This window comes from Aotus nancymaae, unplaced genomic scaffold (genome assembly GCF_030222135.1).
Source record: "Aotus nancymaae isolate 86718 unplaced genomic scaffold, 86718_ANA_hifiasm-v0.15.2.pri h1tg000040l, whole genome shotgun sequence".
In the NCBI taxonomy this organism is placed as follows: Eukaryota; Metazoa; Chordata; class Mammalia; order Primates; family Aotidae; genus Aotus; species Aotus nancymaae.
In genome coordinates, this window is record NW_026988454.1 from 23819776 (window position 1) to 23844155 (window position 24380).

Genomic DNA, 24380 nt, shown 5'->3' on the forward strand with positions numbered 1-24380 from the left:
AGAGCTAGAGGAGCAAGATCAAAACAACTCAAAACCTAGCAGAAGACAAGAAATAACTAAGATCAAAGCAGAATTGAAGGAGATAGAGACACGAATAACCCTACAAAAAATCAATAAATCCAGGAGCTGGTTTTTTGAAAAGATCAACAAAATAGACAGACCACTAGCCAGACTAATAAAAAAGAAAAGAGAGAATAACCAAATAGATGCAATAAAAAATGATAAAGGGGATATCACCACAGATTCCACAGAAATTCAAACCATCATCAGAGATTATTACAAACAACTCTATGCACATAAATTAGAAAACCTGGAAGAAATGGATAAATTCCTGGACAGTAGCCTCCTCCCATGCCTAAACCAGGAAGAAGTCGAAACCCTGAATAGACTAATAACAAGGTCTGAAGTCGAGGCAGCAATTAAGAGCCTACCACCCAAAAAAAGCCCAGGCCCAGATGGTTTCACAGCCGAATTCTACCAGACATACAGAGGAACTGGTACCATTCCTACTGAAACTATTCCAAATAATCCAAAAAGAGGGAATCCTTCCCAAATCATTTTATGAGACCAACATCATCCTAATACCAAAACCCAGCAGAGACTCAACAAGAAAAGAGAACTACAGGCCAATATCCATGATGAACATAGATGCAAAAATCTTCAATAAAATACTGGCAAACCGATTACAACAGCACATCAAAAAGCTTACCCACCATGATCAAGTAGGATTCATCCCGGGGGTGCAAGGCTGGTTCAATATACGCAAGTCTATAAATGTAATTCACCACATAAACAGAACCAAAACCAAAAACCACATGATTATCTCAATTGATGCAGAGAAGGCCTTCGACAAAATTCAACAGCCCTTTATGCTAAAAACTCTCAATAAACTAGGTATCGACGGAACGTATCTCAAAATAATAAAAGCTATTTATGACAAACCAACAGCCAATATCATACTGAATGGGCAAAAACTGGAAGCATTCCCTTTGAAATCTGGCACTAGACAAGGATGACCTCTCTCACCACTCCTATTCAATATAGTACTGGAAGTTCTAGCCAGAGCAATCAGGCAAGAAAAAGAAATATAGGGTATTCAATTAGGAAAGGAGGAAGTCAAATTGTCTCTATTTGCAGACAACATGATTGTATATCTAGAAGACCCTAGCACCTCAGCCCAAAATCTCCTGAAACTGATAAGCAACTTCAGCAAAGTCTCAGGATACAAAATCAATGTGCAAAAATCACAAGCATTCCTATATACCAATTACAGACTTAAAGAGAGTCAAATCAAGAACGAACTGCCATTCACAATTGCTACAAAGAGAATAAAATACCTAGGAATACAACTAACAAGGAATGTAAAGGACCTCTTCAAGGAGAACTACAAATCACTGCTCAACGAAATAAGAGAGGACACAAACAGATGGAGAAACATTCCATGTTCATGGTTAGGAAGAATCAATATCGTGAAAATGGCCATACTGCCCAAAGTAATTTACAGATTCAATGCTATCCCCATCAAGCTACCAATGACCTTCTTCACAGAACTGGAAAAAACCACCTTAAACTTCATATGGAACCAAAAGAGAGCCCGCATAGCCAAGTCAATTCTAAGCAAAAAGAACAAAGCGGGAGGCATCACACTACCGGACATCAAACTCTACTACAAGGCTACAGTAATCAAAACAGCATGGTACTGGTACCAAAACAGAGATATAGACCAATGGAACAGAACAGAGGCATCGGAGGTGACACAACATATCTACAACCATCTGATCTTTGACAAACCTGATAAAAACAAGCAATGGGGAAAGGATTCCCTGTTCAATAAGTGGTGTTGGGAAAACTGGCTAGCCATATGCAGAAAGCAGAAACTCGACCCCTTCCTGACACCTTACACTAAAATTGACTCCAGATGGATTAAAGACTTAAACATAAGACCTAACACCATAAAAACCCTAGAAGGAAACCTAGGCAAAACCATTCAGGACATAGGCGTAGGCAAGGACTTTATGACCAAAACACCAAAAGCATTGGCAACAAAAGCCAAAATAGACAAATGGGACCTAATCAAAATCCACAGCTTCTGCACAGCAAAAGAAACAGTCAATAGAGTGAATCGGCAACCAACAGAATGGGAAAAAATTTTTGCAGCCTACCCGTCTGACAAAGGGCTGATATCCAGAATTTACAACGAGCTTAAAAAGATTTACAAGAAAAAAACAAACAAGACCATTCAAAAATGGGTGAAGGATATGAACAGATACTTTACAAAAGAAGACATACATGAGGCCAACAAACATATGAAAAAATGCTCATCATGACTGGTCATTAGAGAAATGCAAATCAAAACTACATTGAGATACCATCTCACGCCAGTTAGAATGGAAATCATTAAAAAATCTGGAGACAACAGATGCTGGAGAGGATGTGGAGAAATAGGAACACTTTTACACTGTTGGTGGGAGTGTAAATTAGTTCAACCATTGTGGAAGACAGTGTGGCGATTCCTCAAGGACCTAGAAATAGAAATTCCATTTGACCCAGCAATCCCATTACTAGATATATATCCAAAGGATTATAAATCGTTCTACTATAAGGACACATGCACACGAATGTTGATTGCAGCACAGTTTACAATAGCAAAGACCTGGAACCAACCCAAATGCCCATCGATGATAGACTGGACAGGAAAAATGTGGCACATATACACCATGAAATATTATGTAGCCATCAAAACCGATGAGTTCGCGTCCTTTGTAGGGACATGGATGAACCTGGAAACCATCATTCTCAGCAAACTGACACAAGAACACAAAATCAAACACCACATGTTCTCACTCATAGGTGAGTGTTGAACAAGGAGAACACATGGACACAGGGAGGGGAGCACTATACACGAGGGTCTGTTGTGGGGGAGGGGGGGACAGCAGGGGGGTGGGGAGTTGGGGAGGAATAGCATAGGGAGAAATGCCAGATATAGGTGAAGGGGAGGGAGGCAGCAAATCATACTGCCACATATGCACCTATGCAACAACCTTGCATGTTTTTCACATGTACCCCAAAACCTAAAATGCAATAAAAAAAAAAAAAACTTCAAGTGAATTTGAATAATGCATTATACAGATCGATGTGTTTAACGGTGTTGTTTCAAAAATTTCAAAGGGAGTAAATAAAAATTTGAAGCTAGTTTTACTTGTTCTAAGTGATGATTCAAGAAGAATCAAGGGTGTTTAAACAGACATCACATCCACGTTCCTTTCCCTTAGGTGGCATTCCCGGGTATGCAGCCATCCAGGCTGATGGGTTTCAGGGAGCTCGTCTGAAAGCAGAAAGAGGCATTTATTTTAGAAAGTCATTGTTCCCACATTGAGAATGCTAAGTAACAACATAGGGTTCTTTAGACTTTTAATTGTTTTGCAAACAATTCACACTCTCAGGGGACTGTGGTTTTTGAGAGTAAGGTGCTTTTTTTCTAAGCACCTTACTTAGAAAGGGACAAGGCAGTAACCTTCCTGGTCAAATGTGAGGGATCATTCCCTTTTCTATTAAGTCATGAATCAAAAACTGAATATCTTCTTCAAACTGTATGTTTAACAGAAGAGTCAGTTTCAAGAGCCTACATTTTGTTAACTCAACTCAGAGTTTGCCCAAATGTTTCTTCAGTCTGCCTACTATGCATCCATTCTCTTAAAAGTCATTAACTGGTCAGCAACATCTGGATTAAAGGTGATATTTTTTTTTCTTACCTGGCTTCTAGGAGTTAATCTTTTTTAGAAGATTTACTTAATCCTTGTCTGAGTTTTGCTCCAGAAGCAGGGTCCATAGCTAATCCTTTGCAAACATAAACAGATTTGTTATTATGTCAAAGCAGAACATTACCAAGGAAAAAAAGACGATTGTGAAATCCCCACATGGGTTCAAAAGTTTCTATTTTGTTTCTTTTTGGTGGGAGGTAGGGGAGTGTGATGGGAGGACAGTGAGGGTGGGGTAGCTATAGACAAATACCCACTCTCTGGCCTGAACCAAAGAAAAACAGGGGTTGCCTCAGGTGCTTTCTCTCCTCTGCCCCAGCCTCTGTTTACTCAAGGACTTTGGACTGCACCTCAGGTGACCCACCCCTTTATACACTAGGACTCTCGACATCCCCTCTGCTACTGCCCCAGCTTTCAAAATGGACCCTGATATTTTGTATCTTCAAATTCTTTGCTAGTTCTCATACTAGAAGATTTTGCTAAGCCTTATGGAAGCTTAAGCTGCCTTCCCTGCTTGGGGTTATTTACGTGATAAATGGATTCATTCCAAAAACAGTATGCTTTCCCTTGAGCCCAGCGGCACTGTTATGTATGGAGAGACACAAGTTTATGTGTGGCACACCATAGCTTGGTTTAGTTTTTGACCACATCATAGGGGAAAGGATTCTCAGAGGTTCTTTCTTTGTTAAAAAATAAAAAAGGAATACGTTTCCTCCGTCCTAAGAAGGCTCCTTTCTACTCAATGTTTTATGAAGGAGCAATAACAAGGAAATTGTGAATCAAGCTCTCAAAGGACATAGAAATAGAAAGAGCTTTCAGTGTTAGTTTTACTGAAACATAAACAGATTTTACTTCTGCCAAAGAATCCACAACTGACACTTTGATGCACGGTAGATTTGCTACACAACTAAATTAGGTAAAGAATGGAATGCTGGTGCAGGTAAGATGCTTAACTTGATAAAAACCCACTGGCTCTGGAAGTAAAGTAGAGCTCACACCAGCAAAGCTGTACAAATGCAGTCCACTGCTAAATATACAAAGCAATGCAGGTCTAAATCCCAGAACTACGTGCTCATAGTAACATTAGTCTCTGTACGAAGATCTGGGAGAAGCAGCTTCTTGGCAGTACCTTCCAGTACATTCATCATTCATATAAACAAAAGCCTCCAGAAAACAGCCACCAGTGTATATTTGCTGACTAGGCTATACATTCATTTCCCAACTGAACATTAGAATCTTTCAGGAATGTAAGAAGAGCCACATCTTTTTCTAAAACCATTCCAAATATGTATCAACAGGCTTAATATTTATATTTTTGGGCCCATTTATCCCAAAGCATACAGAGCTTTGGCAAAAAGCTCTGCCCCTTCCTATTAAGTTGCTTGTCTATGTTGCTTAACCTCTCTGTGCTTTCCTCATCTGTAAAATAGAGATATAAAGAGTAGACCTCCTCATGCTATTGCAAGAATTAAATGAGCTCACATGCGAAGGGTTTGGAAGAGTGTTCAATGTAAGTGGGGGCTACTGTCCATGAACAAGACTTATTCAGTATAGCAAACAAGTAGAGGCACTCTACCTGCTCACCAGCAGGAAATCAGCTAAATGATTTATGTTGTATTTCTGTGATATGATACTATGTTTTCAAAGAAACTCTTCTGCCATAGGAAAATATTCAAAGTGGGATAGGTGAGAAAAAAAAATCAGGATGTGTAACTGTAAAGAGACCATGATTCTAGGTTTGGCAAAAGAAAAACAGAGAAAGAAGAGTATGAAAAGAAAAAAAAAAAAACAGAAAAAAAATCAATAGTGGTTATGTTAACGTGGTGGAATTATGATTTTTAAAAATTCTTTTCCCTCCATTTTCCAGTATCATTTACAACAAGCATGAATTTCTTACATTGTTTTCAAAATGCTATTTCTCAAAAGAAATTTTAGGCACGCTAACTTAAAGTGGCTAGAAACAAAAAGTCCCCGCCAGGTGTGGTGGCTCTTGCTTGTTGTAATCCCAGGCGTAGGTGGGCGATCACTTGAGGTCGGGAGTTTGAGACCAGCCTGGCCAACATGGTGAAACCTCGTCTCTTCTAAAAACACAAAAATTAGCCAGGAGTGGTGGTGGCCGCCTATAATTCCAGCTACTCAGGAGGCTGAGGCAGGAGAATTACTTGAACCTGGGAGATAGAGGCTGCAGTGAGCTAAGATTATCCCATTGCACTCCAGCCTGGGCAATAGACCAAGACTCTTAAAAAAAAAAAAAAAGTCTTAGGCCATCATAACTGCATAGTGCATGCAATTAATTGCCTGACTTATACAGACGCAAGTACCAGAGAATGTGGCACCGGTGTCAGTGTAAATGACATGAAATCTGAGTGCCTCATCTAATGTTTACAACCCTACTTGCCAGCCCTCTAATCAAACTTTAATCTCTATTTACTCCCCAACCCCTTCTTATGCTTTTGCCAAATGGATCACTTGTTTTCAGAGTATGTCCTCTGCATTCTCATTTTCATATCCTTGTTCATTCCATCTTCACCTTTTCTCTACTGGTCAAAATCTAGCTGATTCTGAGAGCTCATTCCAAATGTCTCCACCTCCATGAAGCATCCCCTCTTTCACAATGTCACCTCCTCCATAAAGACTTCTGGGCAAAGCTGATCTCGTTCTTGTGTTCTCTGAGGACTGTTTATATCTTGCAGTTAAATATTAGATATAATTATTGGCTGTCCCTTGCCCTAGACTTATAAGGATCCACAGGCATAAAAAAACAACCATGCACAATACTTATGTGCTCAATGAATAAAGTCTTGTGCCCACTCATGGCAGTTGCTTAAACTGGCATAATAACTTCATTTAATACCAGTTGCTCTTTTGTATTAGAAGTTTTCCTGTGCATACTATATCTTCTCATAAGACTCTGGGATCAATAAGGCTGGTGACTTGTACACACATGTATCTCCCCTGGCATGAATTTTAAAAGGGTTATATGTGGGAGGTACTAAATGCTTATTTTACTCAAGTGAGTTGAAGAATCAAAGCCAGAATTTTAGGAGGCTAACTGCTATCTAGATGAAAGACAACAACTGGATTTATAATATATGATATACTATATGATGCCATAAATAAACGCTATTTAATACAGGGGCAGCAGCTGACACGTGTAATGCCATCACTTTGGGAGGCCAAGGCAGGAGGATTGCTTGAGCCTAGGCGTTTAAGACCAGTTTGGGAAACATAGTGACACCTCACTTCTACAAGTGAAAAAATGATCTGTTTATGGTGGTACATGCCTGAGGTCCCATATACTCAGGAGGCTGAGGTGAGAGGATCACTTGCACCCGGGAAGTCAAGGCTATAGTGACCTATGATCAAGCCACTGCACTCCAGCCTAGGCAACAGAGTGAGATCCTGTCTCAGAAAAAAAAAAAAAAAAAGGTGACACCAAGTGACCTAAACTACTAATTGTCAATCTGAGTATATTAATAGCAGTAGCAAAAAAAAAACCAATAACAACAATTTTTAAAGACCTTTATTTTTATGGGAATAGCATTGTATAATGAAAAGAAAAAAGAAAGACCCTCATGAGCTGCCCTGCCCCCTGTCACAGAAACCCATGCAAACCCTCATTGGACTGGAGGCCAGGCCCACCCACCCTGCTGGCACCAACAGACACTGACTCGGGGGATGGAGACTGAGCAGCCCTGACCACCACAGTCTGTGCTTGTGCCCACCATTGGGAGGCTGATGACAGGCTTGACCCATCTGGAATCATGCCCACCAGCGCTTCTGTGCATTGTTGGGGCCTGGGGATCAACTCACCCTGCCTGCGATCAGCTTCTACCCACTCGTACTAGGTTCCTGGAGAAAAGCCTGCTCAACCTGTTGGCACCTGCATACCTCATCCATGAACTTAGAGACTGACCCACCCTGCCCACCACTACTAGCATCTGCAGCATATACATACTCCTCCTGGGAGAATAAGGATGGGGCTGCCCAGCTAACTACTGCCACAACTAGTGCCCTATGGATGCTGCTTAGGAGCCAGAGGGTTAGTTTACCATCATTAATGCTATTGCCAACCCCATGCATGCCACTCAGGAACCTGAGGACCCATTCATCATGGCCACTGCTACCGCCTGAGCAAGCCATTTGGAGGTTCAAAGATTGGTCTGACTGCACCTGTTAACACCAGTGCTCCTGTATGCCACCTGGGGGCCCAAGGACAGGCAGGCTTAGTCTACTGCTGCCACCACTGAGGCCTGAAGACTAGCCCACCTGGTGTCCCCATCCCCAGCAAAGCCTCACCACAGCCTCCAATAACAACTGCAGTTTAAGTCACTAAGGAATTCACAGACACCACTGATAGTTATTACAGCCAAGAAATCATATGGAGAAACAATTATTGCATGCTCCCAGAATCAAAGCTAAAGTGCCGTACCCAACTAACACTATAGATACATATGTAGGAAGAAGTCTTTCCCTATGAAAGTCAATTCAAAAATTAGAAGAAGTGACTATTACACCAGATGCATAGATATTGGCATAAGAACACAAGAAACATAAAAATGCAAGAAAATGTGACACCTCCAAAGGAACACAATTCTCCAACCACAGATTCAAACAACAAAAAAATATGAAATGCTAGAAAAGGAATTCAAAATCATTATGATAATAAAGCTTATTGAAAGAGAAGGAGGATGGTAGATAAGAGACAGGGCTGATGTTCAGCTTGCACTTGGAAGGACAGAACAATGTGTGGAGACTAACTCTGTGGACTTTTGCTTCAGGAACCATTGCAGGAGCACACCAGGAAAAAGAAAAAAAAATCACAGAGTCTTTGAAAGAAGTGGCAGCCTGTTGCAAATTCTGTGAGACAGGTGAAAAAATCTTTAAATTCCCAAAGTGTGAGCAGGGAACACCTACCTCCAAACACACATCCCCACTGAGGAACCTGAAAATCCAGATTATGGGAGAAGAATTTAGCCTTACCTAGAGCTGAAATGGATTTAGTGTAAAATGTAAAAGTGGAAAAAACAGTAGGATGAGCCTTGGCACGCCCATTCTCCAGCTCAAGCCCAGGGAAGCCATTTCTTACTCTCTCTCACAGGGGCCCTCGGGGAAGGCAACTGGCAGAATTTGAGAGGGGTCACAGGAGAAAGAAGCTTCCAAATAAACTTTTTAATAATTTTGACTGGGTGCAAACCCTCTTGAGAAGAATCTGGGGGCAAATGGGAACTGTTGCAGAAAAGACAGTGGAGACACGACTGATGGTGTGGCACATTGGCAAGGGTGTGACCTGAAAGGAGTGCTTGCTTCCTCAGTGGGGACACTTACAGCCTGGGACTAGGTCTAAGTTCCAGGCTACAAGATGCATAGAGATAAACTCAGCACTGTTAGCAGGGCATGGTGGGAGTGAGACTGGCCTTGCCAACTGTGTGGGAGCTGGGTGAGGTCTGTTGCTACCAGCTTTCCCCCACTTCCCTGGTGACAGAGGCAGACATAATTCCTTCTGGAACATAACTCCATTGGCCCAAGAACCACCCTCTGATCCCCCACAGTGGCCACAAGAAGCCCCACCCAAGGAGAGTCTGAGCTCAAACCCACCTAACCCTGCTCACACCTGATGGTATTTCTCTACTGGCCCAGTAGTGGATCACAAAATACTTAAACTCTTGGGAGCTTTATGATCCCATCCATAACTTGAGAAACTTGAATACTTATCCTGGCCAAATTAGAACAAGCTTATATCCTGCTTCTACTATTGCAGCTGGCACTCTCTCAAAATTACCACCTCCTGGCTCAAGGTCAAGCAACTCAGAACATTATAGCAACTCATGACAGAATAACCCTGCTCTAACGAAGGAGAAAACAGCTAATTCCACTGCCTGCAACATTCTGGCTAACCAGTGGTCCTGAGTCTGTCCACATGACAATTTTACTGCTAGCATAACCAGCATTCGAGAAAGATAACACAGTAAACATATCTACAACCAAGGACTCTCAGAGTCTACCTCACTCCCCTTCCACTCCATCAGAAAAGATGCTGGTATCCACGGCTGGGAGACCTGAAGACAAATTGCATCACAGGACTCTGCAGACATTCCCCAGAACCAGCCAAGATCCTGGCAGCCTTGCTGGATGGCTAGGCCTAGAAGAGCAATAAAAATCACTGTAATATGGATCAGAGAAAGCTCCATCCTTAGGGAAAGTGGGAGTGCATCACATCAAGGGGTCACCCTGTAGGACAAAAGAATCTGAACAGCAGCCTTGAGTTGCAGATTTTTCCACTGAAATAGTCTATCCAAATGAGAATAAATCAGAAAAGTAATTGTGGTAATATGACAAAACAAGGTTCTACAACAACCCCAAAAGACCACACTAGCTTCCCAGCAATGGATCCAAACCAAGAAGAAATCTCTGAACTGCCAGATAAAGAATTCAGAAGGTTTATTATTAAGCTACTCAAGGAAATACCAGAGAAAGGTAAAAGCCAATTTAAATAAATTTCAAAAACAATATAGAACATAGAGAAAAAGTACTTCAGAGGAAAAGATATCATAAAGAAAAACAATCACACCTTCTGGAAATGAAAGACACACTTAGAGAAATACAAGATGCACTGGAAAGTTTCAATGATAGAATCAAACAACTAGAAGAAAGAACTTTAGAGCTTGAAGAAAAGGCTTTTGAATAATTAACCCAATGAGACAAAGACAAAGAAAAATTATTTCTTTTAAATGACCAAAGCCCCTAAGAAATTAGAGATTATGTTAAACAGTCAAACCTAGAATAATTGGTATTCCTGAGGAAGAAGAGAAATCTACAAGTTTGGAAGACGTATTTGTGGGGATAATTGAGGAAAACTTCCCTGGCCTCACTAGAGATCTAGACATCAAAATACAAGAAGTTCAAAAAACATCTGGGAAATTCATTGCAAAGAGATCATAACCTAGGCAGTCTTCAGGTTATCTAAAGTCAAGACAAAGGAAAGAATCTTAAGAGCTCTGAGGCAAAAGCATCAGGTAACCTATAAAAGAAAATCTATCAGATTAACAACAGATTTCTCAGCAGAAACCCTATAAATCAGATGGGATTGGGGTACTATCTTTTGCCTTCTCAAACAAAATAATTGCCTGCAAAACTAAGCATCATAAATGAAGGAGAGATAAAGTCTTTTTCAGACAAGCAAATGCTGAGAAGTCACCACCACGAAGCCAGCACTACAAGAACTGCTAAAAGGAGTTCTAAATCTTAAAACCTTGAAATAGACCAAAATATAACCTCTTTAAAGCACAAATATCACAGGACCTGTGAAACAATAACAAAATGAAAAACAAAACAAACAACAAAAAAAAGAACCCACAAGGTATTCAGGCAACCCAAGTAGCATAATGAAGAAAACAGTACCTCGCATCTCAATAATAATGCTGAAAGTAAATGGCCTAAATGCTTCACTTAAAAGGTAAAGAATGGCAAAATGGACAAAAATCCACAAACCAGTATCTTTTGTCTTTAAGAGACTCAGCTAACACATAAGGACTCACATAAACTTAAAGTAAAGGAGTAGAAAAAGATATTCCACGCAAATGGAAACCAAAGGTGAGCAGGAATAGCTATTTTCATATCAAACAAAACAGCCACAACAGTTAAGAGAGACAAAGAGAGACATTATATAATTATACAAGGATCAGTCCAACAGGAAAATATCACAATCCTAAGAAAAGAGATGCAATACACTAATAGTGGGGACTTCAGTGCTCTACTGACAGCACCAAACAGATCATGAAGACAGAAAAATCAACAAAGACGCACCGGACTTAGTCACTTTAGACCAAATGGACTTTACAGATATTTACAGAATGTTCTACCCCATAACTGCAGAAAATACATTCTTCTTATCAGTACATGGAACATTCTCCAAGATAGACAACATGCTACATAACAAAACAAGGCCTCAGTACATTTTAGAAATTAAAAACATATTAAGTATATTCTCAGACCACAGTTGAATAAAACTAGAAAGTAATTCCAAAAGAAACTCTCAAAACTATACAAATAAATGAAAGTTAAACAACCTGCTCCTGAATGATTTTTGGGTCAATGACAAAATTAAGACAAAAATTTACATATTTGAAACAAAAGGAAATGGAGACACAACATAGCAAAAACATTGGCATACAGCAAAAGCAGAGTTAACATTAAACACCTACATTAAAAAAAAGAGGTTGGGCACAGTAGCTGACGCCTGTAATCCCAGCACTTTCGGAGGCTAAACTTGGTGGATCACCTGAGGTCAGGAGCTTGAGACCAGCGTGGCCAATGTGGTGAAACCCTGTCTCTACCAAAAATACAAAAATTAGCTGGGCATGGTAGCAGGCGCCTGTAATCCCAGCTACTCAGGAGGCTGAGGCAGGAGAATTGCTTGAACCCAGGAGGCAGACCAGGAGACAAAGGTTGCAGTGAGCCGAGATTGCACCACTGCACTCCAGCCTGGGTGACAGGGCAAGACTCCATCTCAAAAAAAAGAAAAGAAAGATCCTGAATTAACAACATAATGTTACACGTCAAGAAACAAAAGCAACACCAAACCCAAAGCTAGCAGAAAAAAAGAAATAACAAAGCGCAGAGCAGAACTAAATGAACTGGAGACCAAAAACCCAATAAAAAAGATGAACAGAATGAAAAGTTGTTCATTGGAAGAAATAAACAAGATTGATAGACCATTAGGTCAACTAACTGAGGAAGAAAGAAAGAAGATTCAAATAAGCACAATCAGAGATGAAGAAGGAGACATTACAACTGAAACTACAGAAATGCAAAAGATCATCAGAGACTACTCTGAATATTTATATGCTAACAAACTGACATATCTAGAGGAAGTGGATAAATTTGTGGAACCTATACAACCTCCAGAGATTGAACCAGGAAGAAACAGAAATCCTGAGCAGAACAATAATAAGTAATGAGATTTAATTAGTAATTTTTAAAAATCTCCCCCAAATAATAATAACAACAACAACAACAAAAGAGCCCAGGATCAGACAGATTCACAGCTAAATTTTATGAGACATAAAAGAAGTGGTACCAATCCAGCTGAAACTGTTCCAAAACACTGAAGAAGAGGGAATCTTCGCTAATTCTACAAAGTATCACTTTGCTACCAACATCAGTAGAGAACACAACAAAAAAATAAAATTACAGACTAATATCCTTGATGAATATAGGTGCAAAAATCCTTAACAAAATACAAGCAAACACAATCAAACAGCACATCAAAAAAATAATACAATATAATTAAGTGGGCTTTATTTCAGGGATGCAAGGATGGTACAACATATGCATATCAATATATATGATTTATCACATCAAGTGAATGAAAAACAAACAGCATATTATCATAGCGATAGATGTAGAAAAAGCATTTGATAAAATTCACCATCCTATCATGATAATAACCCTCAACAAACAAGGCATAGAAGAAACATACCTCAAAATAATAAAAGCCATATACAACAAACCCACAGCCAATAACACACTGAATGGGAAAAAGTTGAAAGCATTTCCCCTAAGAACTAGAACAAGACAAGGATGTCTATGTTCACCACTGCTATGCAGCACATTTCTGGAGGTCCTAGCTAGAGCAATCAGACAAGAGAAAAAAAAAAAAGCCATCGAAATGGGAAAAGAGGAAGTCAGATTATCTGTTTGCTGATGAAATGAACTTATATCCAGAAAACCCTAAAGACTTCTTTCCAAAAGACTCCTAGATTTGGTAAATAAATTCAGTAAATTCCAGGATACAAAATCAACAGAAATCAGTAGCATTTCTACACACCAATAATAATCACACTAAGAATCAAATCAAAAGTCAATCCTATTTACAGTAGTTAAAAAGGAAAAGCCCTAGGAATATATTTAACCAAGGAGTGATAAATGTCTACAAAGAAAACTACAAAATACTGGTGAAAGAGAGTTAAGAGGACACAAACAAATGGAAAAACATTACATTCTCATAGATTAGACAAAATCAATGTTGTTAAAATGGCCATATTGCCCAAAGCAATCTATAGATTTAATACAATTCCTACCAAAATAATAATGACATTTTTCACAGAACTAGAAAATAATCCTAAAATTAACATGGAACTGAAAAGAACCTGAATAACCAAAGCAGTTCTAAGCAAAAAGAACAAAGCTGCAGGCATCACATTACCTAACTTTAAATTATACTACAAGTCTATAGTAATCAAACAGCATGATCTATTTGTCTATGTTTATACCAGTACCATGATGTGCATGGTACTGGTAAAAACATAGACAAATAGATCATGCTGCCTGATGCACATCATGGTACTGGTATAAACATAGACATATAGATCAACAGAACAGAACAGAGACCCCAGAAATAAAGCTACATACCTATAGACAACTGATATTTGACAAAGTTGACAAAAACATACATCAGAGAAAGGACATCCCACTCAATAAAGGACGCTAGGAAAATTGGATAGCAACATGCAAAAGAATGACACTGGATTTGTCTGTCACCATACACAAAAATTAAGATGAGTTAAACACTGAAGTATATAATGTGAAACTAAAAATTCTAGAAGAAAACCTGGGAAAGCTCTTCTGGACATTGGCCTAGGCAAAGAATTTAAGACTGAGATTTCAAAGCAAATGCACCAATAACAAATACAGACAAGTGGGACTTAATTAAACAAATGATTCTATAGAGCAAAAGAAATAATCAACACAATGAGCAGACAACCTACAGAATGGGAGAAAATATTTGCAAACTATGCATCTGACAAAGGACTAATATCTAGAATCTACAAGGAATTCAAACAAGTCAACAACAAAAAAAGCAGTAGAAAGTGGGCAAAGAACATGGACAGACATTTTTCAAAAGTAAACATACAAATGCCCAACAAGCATATGAAAAAATATTCAACATCACTAATCATCAGAGTAATGCAAATTCAAACCATAATGAGATGCCATCTTATGCCAGTCAGAATGGCTACTAATAAAAAGGCAAAAAATAACAGATGGTGGCAAAGATGCAGAGAAAAGGGAACACTACCCAAAGGCATCTACTCAAATGAAAAAAATCATTTTATCAAAAATATACATGCACTCACATTTATCACAGCACTAGCCACAATAGATAAAGAATCAACCTAAGTAACCCTCAATGGGTGATTGGATAAAGAAAATATGATATATATACATATATATACACACACACACGTGTACATGTATATGTGTATATATACATATATGTGTGTATGTATATGTATATATACATATATGTGTGTATATGTATATATACATATATGTGTGTATGTATATGTGTATATATGTACATATATATGTGTGTATGTATATGTATATATGCCATGGAACACTATGTATCCATGAAAAAAATAAAATAATGTCTTTTGCAGTTACATGAATGGATTTGGAAGCCATTATCTTAAGTAAAATAACTGAGAACAGAAAGCAAAATACTGCATGTTCTCATGTGGAAGTGAAAGATAAATAGTATGCACACATGGACATACAGATTGGAATAACAGACATTAGAGACTTGGAAAAGTGGGAGGGTGGGAGATGAGTGAGAGATGAAAAATTACATAATGGGTACAATAAACACTATTCAGTGATGGTTACACCAAAAGCCCAGGCTCCAACACTCGGCAATATATCCATGTAACAAAGCTGTATTTGTACCCCCTAAATCTATTTTACATAAATAAACAAGGTCACTATATAAGGATAAAGGGATCAATTTAGCAAGAAGATACAACAATTCTAAATATACATTGAACTTAACACCAGAGCATCCAGTTATATACAGCAAATATTATTAGCTTTAAAGGGAGAGATAAACTCCAATACAATAATAGTTCAAGACTTCAACACCCTACTCTCCATATTAGACAGATAATCAAAACAGAAAATCATCAAAGAAACATTATATTTAAACTGCACTTCAGATCAACGTACCTAAAAGATATGCATGGAATATTTTATCCAACAGAGACAAAATATACATTCTTCTTATCAACATATGGAACATTCTCCAGTATAAACCATGTGCTAGGGCACAAAGCAAGTCTAAATTTTTTTTAAAAAATCAAAATCATATCAAGTACCTTCTCAGATCACTATGGGATAAAACTAGAATTCAGTAACAACAGGAACTTTGGAAACTATACAAATACATGGAAACTAAATAACATGCTTAACAGCCATTGGGTCAGTGAAGAAGAAAGAAGGAAATGAGAAAATTATTGAAACAAATAAAAATGGAAATACAACATGTCAAAACCGATGGGATGTAGCAAAAGAAATACCAAGAGGGAATTTCATAGCAAGACACGTCTGTATTAAGAAGTAGAAAGATTTCAAATAATCAAGCTAATGATGCCCCTCAATAACTAGAAAAGCAAGAACAAACCAAATCTAAAATTAGCAAAGGAAAGAAATAATAAAGATCAGAGCAGAACTAAATGTAATAGAGACTAAAACAATTACAAAGGTCAATGAAATGAAGTTAGTTTTTGGTAAAGATATACAAAATTGATAAATTGCTAGCTAGACCAAAAAAAGAAAAGAGACAATGTGAATTAGCAAAATCACAAACAAACAGAGATATTACAACTGATACCACAGACATACAAGAAATCATCAGAGACTTATAAAGAACTATATGCTAACAAATTGGAAAAGCTAAAGGAAATGTATAAATTCCTGGACACATACATCTACTAACAATGAATCAGGAAGAAAGAGAAAACCTGAACAGCCCAATAACAAGTAATGAGATTGAATCAGTAATAAAAAGTCTCCCAACAAAGAAAAACTCAGCACTGGATGGTTTTACTTCCAAATGCTATGAAACTTGTAAAGAAAAACTAACACCTATTCTTCTCAAACTATTTCAGAAAATTAAAAAAGGAAATTCTTCCTAACTCATTCTGTGATGCCAGTATTACCCTGATACCAAAACCAGACAAAACACAATGGAAATAGAAAACTACAGGCTGATACCCCTGATAAACACAGACACAAAAAAGCTTCAATAAAATAGTAGCAAAGTGAATCCAACAACACCATAAAAGGATAATACATCAGATGAAAGGATGGTTCAACACATGCAAGTCAATAAATGTGATACCTCACATTACCAGAATGAAGGACAAAAACAGTATGATCATCTCAATAGACAGACAGAAGGCATTTTATAAAACTCAACTTCCCTTCATGATAAAAACTCTCAAGAAATTAGGCATAGAAGAAACATACCTCAACATAATAAAGGTCATATCTGACAAACACACAGGTAACATAATACTGAATAGGGAAAAGCCAAAAAAACTGTAACAAGACACTGGATACCCACTTCTGCCACTTCATTTTTATTATTTATTTAGAGATAGGGTCAAAACTTTTATTCAAAATAGTACTGAAAGTCCTTGCCAGAGCAATCAGGCAAGAGAAAGAAATGAAAGTCATCTAAATTGGAATAGAGAAAGTCAAACTGTCCCTCTTTGCAGATCACATGGATGTGTGTGTGTGTGTGTGTGTGTGTGTGTGTATAATCTAAAGACTCCACTAAAAACACTCTTAGAACTAATATATGAATTTAGTAAAATTGCAGGGTACAAAATCAGCAGCATTGCTATACACCAATAATAAACTGGCTAAAATAGAAAACAATCTCATTTACAATATTTACAAAAAATAAAATACTTAGGAATAAATTTAACCAAGAAAGTGAAAGACCTTTATGAGGCACTACTTCAAAAAACCGATGAAAGAATGTGAAGAGGACACAAATAAACAGAAAGATAACCCATGCTCATGACTCAGAAGAATTAATATCGTTAAAGTGACCATACTACCCAAAGCAATCTGCAAATTCAATGTAATCCCTATCAAAACACCAATGACATTCTTCACATAAATTTTAAAAATCTTAAAATTTGTATAGAACCATAAAAGAGCCCAAATAACTATAGCGTTCCTGAGTTAAAAAAAAAAAAAAGTGGAGAGATCCAAGATGGCTGATCACTAGCAGCTCAGGCACGTAGCTCCCAGTGAAAGCGCAGAGAACGAGAGGATGCCACACTTTCAGACGAATATTTATTGCTCATGGACCAAGAGATTCCCAGCAGAGGAGCCCCACCGGTCGCCAGAGCGACTCTTGTGGCCGGCGCGGCGGTTTTGCTGGCGCCTTAGCGCAGCAGTTCTTGGTGCAGAGTCTGGAGATTCCCAGGCAGAAAAGCACCATCAATCCTAACACCGCTGTTTTGGCCAGCACAGTGGATTGCTCGGATTTCGGCGCTGGGAATCAAAAAGTTGGACGTCCGCTCAGAGACCTAGTTAGAAAGTCGGTAATTACAAAGATGACAGAGGGATAAATATATAATGAAGGGAAGAAAGCAGCCCAAAAAGGCAGAGAATACTCAAAATCAGAGTGCGTCTCCTTCTACAGGGGATCGCAATTCCTCATCAGTAATGGAACAAGGCTTAATGGAGAACGAGTGTGTTCCAATAACAGATGCAGGTTTCAAAATGTGGGTGATAAGAAACTTCCGTGAATTAAAAGAACTTGTTCTAACCCAATGCAAAGAAACTAAGAACGTTGAAAAAAGGTTTGACAAAATGCTAATGAGAATGGACAATTTAGTGAGGAATATAAGTGAATTGATGGAGCTGAAAAACACAACACGAGAACTTCGCGAAGTATGCACAAGTTTAAACAGTCGAATTGATCAAGCAGAGAAAGGATATCAGAAGTCAAGGACCAGCTCAGTGAAATGAAATGAGAAGACAAGATTGGAGAAAAAAGGATAAAAAGGAGTGAGCAAAGTCTCCAGGAAATATGGGACTATGTGAAAAGACCTAATTTACGTTTGATAGGTGTACCTGAATGTGATGAAGAGAATGAATCCAAGTTGGAAAATACTCTTCAGGATATCATTCAGGAAAACTTTCCCAACCTAGCAAGGCAGGGTAATATTCAACTCCAGGTAATACAGAGAACACCACAAAGATATTCTTCAAGAAGACCAACCCCAAGGCACATAATCGCCAGATTTATTAGGGTTGAAATGAAGGAGATAATACTAAGGGCAGCCAGAGAGAAAGGTCAGGTTACCCATAAAGGGAAATCTATCAGACTTACAGCAGATCTCTCAGCAGAAACCCTACAAGCCAGAAAAGAGTGGGGACCAATATTTAACATCCTTAAAGAAAAGAACTTTCAACCCAGAATTTCATATCCAGCCAAACTAAGTTTTATGAGCGAAGGAAAAATTAAATCTTTTGCGAACAAACAAGTACTTAGAGACTTCACCACCACCAGGCCTGCTTTACAAGAGCTTCTGAAAGAAGCACTATACATATAAAGGAACAACCAATATCAGCCTTTCCAAAAATATATCAAAAAGCAAAGAGAATTAACACAATGAAAAATTTACACCAACTAATGGGCAAAACAGCCAGCTAGCATCAAATGCCAGCATTAAACTTATATATATTCTAATTGGATAAAAAGCCAAAACCCATCGGTATGCTGCATCCAGACCCATCTCACATGCAATGATACATAAAGACTCAAAACAAAGAGAAGGAGGAAGATTTACCAACCAAACAGAGAGTAAAAATAAACAAATAAACAAAAAGCAGGAGATGCAATTCTCACCTCTGATAAAGTAGACTTTAAAGCAACAAAGATCAAAAGAGGCAAAGAAGGACATTACGTAATGGCAAAAGGATCAATGTAACAAGAAGAGCTAACGATTCTATAGATCAATGAGACAGAAAATTAACAAGGACATTCAGGACTTGAACTCAGACCCGGAACAAGTAAACTTAATAAACATTTATAGAACTCTCCACTTCAAATACACAAAACATACATTACCACCTCACACCAATTCCAAAAGTGACTACATAATTGGAAGTAAATCACTCCTCAGTAATCGCATAGCATTTCATAGGTTTAAATGAAATATTGGTTGGCTGTTTGTTTGTTATTTTCTTCCCTTTTTCCTTCCTGACTACATCATTAAGTATAATTATTGGTATAAAAGAGGTTTTCAATACCCATTACTAAATTGCATTCTAGCCTGGGCAAGATAGCAATACTCCCATTCTCTCTCTCTCTTTCTCTTCCCTTTCCCTCTTCATTTTTTTTTTTCTTTCTTTAAAAAAAAAAAAGCAGAAGGCATCACATACCTGATTTTAAAATATACTAAAAAGCTATGGTAACTAAAACAGCAAGGTATTGGTATAAAAACAGACACATAAACCAATGAAACAGAATAGAGACTCCAGGAATAAATGCATGTATTTACAGCTAACCGATTTTCAACAAAGCCATTAAGAACATAAATTGGGGAAAGGCATCTTCTTCAATAATGGTACAGGAAAAACTAGATATCAAAGTGCAGAAAAAATGAAACTAGATCCCTATGTCTCACAATATACAAAAATCAACCCAAAATTGATTAAAGACTTAAATGTAAGACTTAAAATCTACTAGAAACTACTAGAAGAAAATAGACATTGGTCTAGGGAAAAAAAATTATGGCTGAGACTTCAAAAGCATAGGCAACAAAAATAAAAATAGACAAATGGAACTATATAAACTAAACAGTTTCTGTGCAGCAAAGGAAACAAATCAACAGAGTGAGAAGGACAACATGCTGAATGGGAGAAAGTATTTGCAAACTATTCATCTGCCAAGGAACTAATATTCAGAATAAACAAGGAACTCAAACAATTTTTTTGTGTTTTTCATCCAACACGTACACCTGAGGAACTCAAACAACTTAACAGCAAAAAACTAATAACACTATGAAAAAGTGGGCAAAGGATCTGAGTAGGCATTTCTCAAAAGAAGACATATCTCTTTCACCCCAGTTACAGGGGGAAAAAAGGACATAAAAATGGACAACAAATATATGGAAAAAATGTTCAACATAATGAATTATTGGGAAAATGCAAATCCAAGCCACAATGAGAAAATATCTCACCCTTGTTAGAATGGCTCTTATCAAAAAGACAAAAAATAAAAGATGCTGATGAGGATGCAGAGAAAAGGAAATTCTCATACACTGCTGTTGGAAAGTAACTGAGTACAGCTATTACAGAAGACAGTATGAAGTTTCCTCAACAAATTAAAAATACAATTAACATAAAATCCAGTAATCCCACTACTGGGTATTTATTCAAAAGAAAGGAAATCAGTATATCAAAGGGATACCCATACCTCCTTGTTTACTGCAGCACTATTTATAATAGCAAGATATCAAATCAATCTAAATGTCCATCAATGGATGAGTGAATAAAAAATGTGGATAAAATTTGAAAAAAAAAAATGTGGTATATATACTCAGTGGAACACTATTCAGCCTTAAAAAAGAATAACATCCTGTCATTTGCAGCAATGTGTGTGAAACTAGAGGTCATTATGTTAAATGAATTAAGCTGGGCACCGAAAGACAAATATCACATGTTCTCATTCATATGTGGGAACTAAAAAAGTTGATTTCAGTGATGTAGGGAATAGAATGATAGTTACTAGAGGCCAGGAAGGGTATGTGTGTGGCAGAGTGGTAGTGAAGAGGTTGGTTAGTAGGTATAAGATACAGTTAGATAGAAGGAGTAAGTTCTAGTGTTTGATAGCACAGTAGGGTGACTAAAGTTAATAATAATATATTGTATATTTCAAAATAACTACAAGAGATTTGAAATGTTCCCAACTCAAACAAATAATAAATGTTTGAGGTGATAGATACCTTAAATATCCTGATCTGATCATTTACATGTTTTATTCATGTATTAAAATACCACATGTACTCCATAAATATGTACAAATATTATATATCAACAACAAATACCACCACAGAACAAAGGAAATCTCACTAAGTGAGATTCTGATTAATACATAGGCTGGTTTGCATGAGTGAAAGGCATTTGGTACTTTTCTCCAAGTCTTAAACATTTTAGAGATTTACCTTCACTCAGTATGCTTCTAATTCCTTCTGAGAATGGCTCCCAATTACACATGACTAATTTAAAGACACACTAACCCAAGCAACTTTATTTTTATTTTATTCTTTTTAAGAGAAAAGGACTTACTTTGTTGCCTGGACTGGTGTGCAGTGGCACGTTCATAACTCACTGCAGCCTTGAATTCCTGTACTGGACCCAAGCAACCTTCCCACCTCAGTCTCCTGGATAGCAAAAACTACACATGATTGCCACCATATCTAGCTAATTTTTATTTTTTGTAGAGACAAGGTCTTGTTATGCTGCCCAAGCTGACCTTGAACTTCTGGCATCAAATGATCCTCTCACCTTGGCCTCCCAAAGCACTGTGATTATAGGTGTGAGTCACCACACCCAGCCAGCAATTATATATATATATATATATATTTTTAATTGCATTTTAGGTTTTGGGGTACATGTGAAAAACATACAAGGTTGTTGCATAGGTGCATACGTGGCAGTGTGATTTGCCACCTTCCTCCCCTTCACCTATATGTGGCATTTCTCCCCGACTCCCCACCCCCTGCTGTTCCCCCCACCCCCCCAACAGACCCCAGTGTATAGTGCTCCCCTCCCTGTGTCCATGTATTTCCATTGTTCAATACCCGTCTATGAGTGAGAACATGCGATGTTTGATTTTGTGTTCTTGTGTCAGTTTGCTGAGAATGATGGTTTCCAGGTTTGTGTATGTCCCTACAAAGGACGCAAACTCATCGTTTTTGATGGCTGCATAATATTCCATGGTGTATATGTGCCACATTTTTCCTGTCCAGTCTATCATCGATGGGTATTTGGGCTGGTTCCAGGTCTTTGCTATTGTAAACTGTGCTGCAGTGAACATTCATGTGCATGTGTCCTTATAGTAGAACGATTTATAATCCTTTGGATATATACCCAGTAATGGGATTGTTGGGTCAAAGGGAATTTCTATTTCTAGGTCCTTGAGGAATCGCCACACTGTCTTCCACAATGGTTGAACTAATTTACACTCCCACCAACAGTGTAAAAGTGTTCCTATTTCTCCACATCCTCTCCAGCATCTGTTGTCTCCAGATTTTTTAATGATCGCCATTCTAACTGGCGTGAGATGGTATCTCAATGTAGTTTTGATTTGCATTTCTCTAATGACCAGTGATGATGAGCATTTTTTCATATGCTTGTTGGCCTCATGTATGTCTTCTTTCGTAAAGTATCTGTTCATATCCTTCGCCCATTTTTGAATGGGCTTGTTTGTTTTTTTCTTGTAAATCTGTTTTAGTTCGTTGTAAATTCTGGATATCAGCCCTTTGTCAGATGGGTAGGCTGCAAAAATTTTTTCCCATTCTGTTGGTTGCCGATTCACTCTATTGACTGTTTCTTTTGCCGTGCAGAAGCTGTGGAGTTTGATTAGGTCCCATTTGTCTATTTTGGCTTTTGTTGCCAATGCTTTTGGTGTTTTGGTCATAAAGTCCATGCCTACGCCTATGTCCTGAATGGTTTTGCCTAGGTTTCCTTCTAGGGTTTTTATGGTGTTAGGTCTTATGTTTAAGTCTTTAATCCATCTGGAGTCAATTTTAGTGTAAGGTGTCAGGAAGGGGTCCAGTTTCTGCTTTCTGCATATAGGTAGCCAGTTTTCCCAACACCACTTATTAAACAGGGAATCCTTTCCCCATTGCTTGTTTTTATCAGGTTTGTCAAAGATCGGGTGGTTGTAGATATGTTGTGTTGCCTCCGATGCCTCTGTTCTGTTCCATTGGTCTATATCTCTGTTTTGGTACCAGTACCATGCTGTTTTGATTACTGTAGCCTTGTAGTAGAGTTTGATGTCTGGTAGTGTGATGCCTCCCGCTTTGTTCTTTATGCTTAGAATTGATTTCACTATGTGGGCTCTCTTTTGGTTCCATATGAAGTTTAAGGTGTTTTTTTCCAGTTCTGTGAAGAAGGTCATTGGTAGCTTGATGGGGATAGCATTGAATCTGTAAATTACTTTGGGCAGTATGGCCATTTTCACGATATTGATTCTTCCTAACCATGAACATGGAATGTTTCTCCATCTGTTTGTGTCCTCTCTTATTTCGTTGAGCAGTGGTTTGTAGTTCTCCTTGAGGAGGTCCTTTACGTTCCTTGTTAGTTGTATTCCTAGGTATTTTATTTTCTTTGTAGCCATTGTGAATGGCAGTTCGTTCTTGATTTGGTTATCTTTAAGTCTGTTATTGGTGTATAGGAATGCATGTGATTTTTGCACATTGATTTTGTATCCTGAGACTTTGCTGAAGTTGCTTATCATTTCAGGAGATTTTGGGCTGAGATGATGGGGTCTTCTAGATATACCATCATGTCATCTGCAAATAGAGACAATTTGACTTCCTCCTTTCCTAATTGAATACCCTTTATTTCTTTTTCTTGTCAGATTGCTCTGGCTAGAACTTCCAGTACTATATTGAATAGGAGGGGTGAGAGAGGGCATCCTTGTCTAGTGCCAGATTTCAAAGGGAATGCTTCCAGTTTTTGCCCATTCAGTATGATATTGGCTGTTGGTTTGTCGTAAATAGCTTTTACTATTTTGAGATACGTTCC

The 24380-nt window shown here is 38.0% G+C and overlaps 1 protein-coding gene across 1 annotated transcript in view; it reads right to left on the bottom strand.

Annotated features, from left to right (window-relative positions):
- Positions 1 to 2933: 2933 nt before the first annotated feature.
- Positions 2934 to 24380, bottom strand: part of ZC2HC1B (zinc finger C2HC-type containing 1B) — a 75530-nt gene continuing 54083 nt past the window's right edge. The window contains exons 7-8 of the mRNA XM_021670817.2: positions 3753 to 3837; positions 2934 to 3325 (exon numbers count right to left, since the gene is read on the bottom strand). Coding sequence (XP_021526492.1) covers positions 3767 to 3837 — 71 coding nt within the window. The 3' untranslated portion in view covers positions 2934 to 3325; positions 3753 to 3766. The remainder of the gene's footprint in view (positions 3326 to 3752; positions 3838 to 24380) is intronic.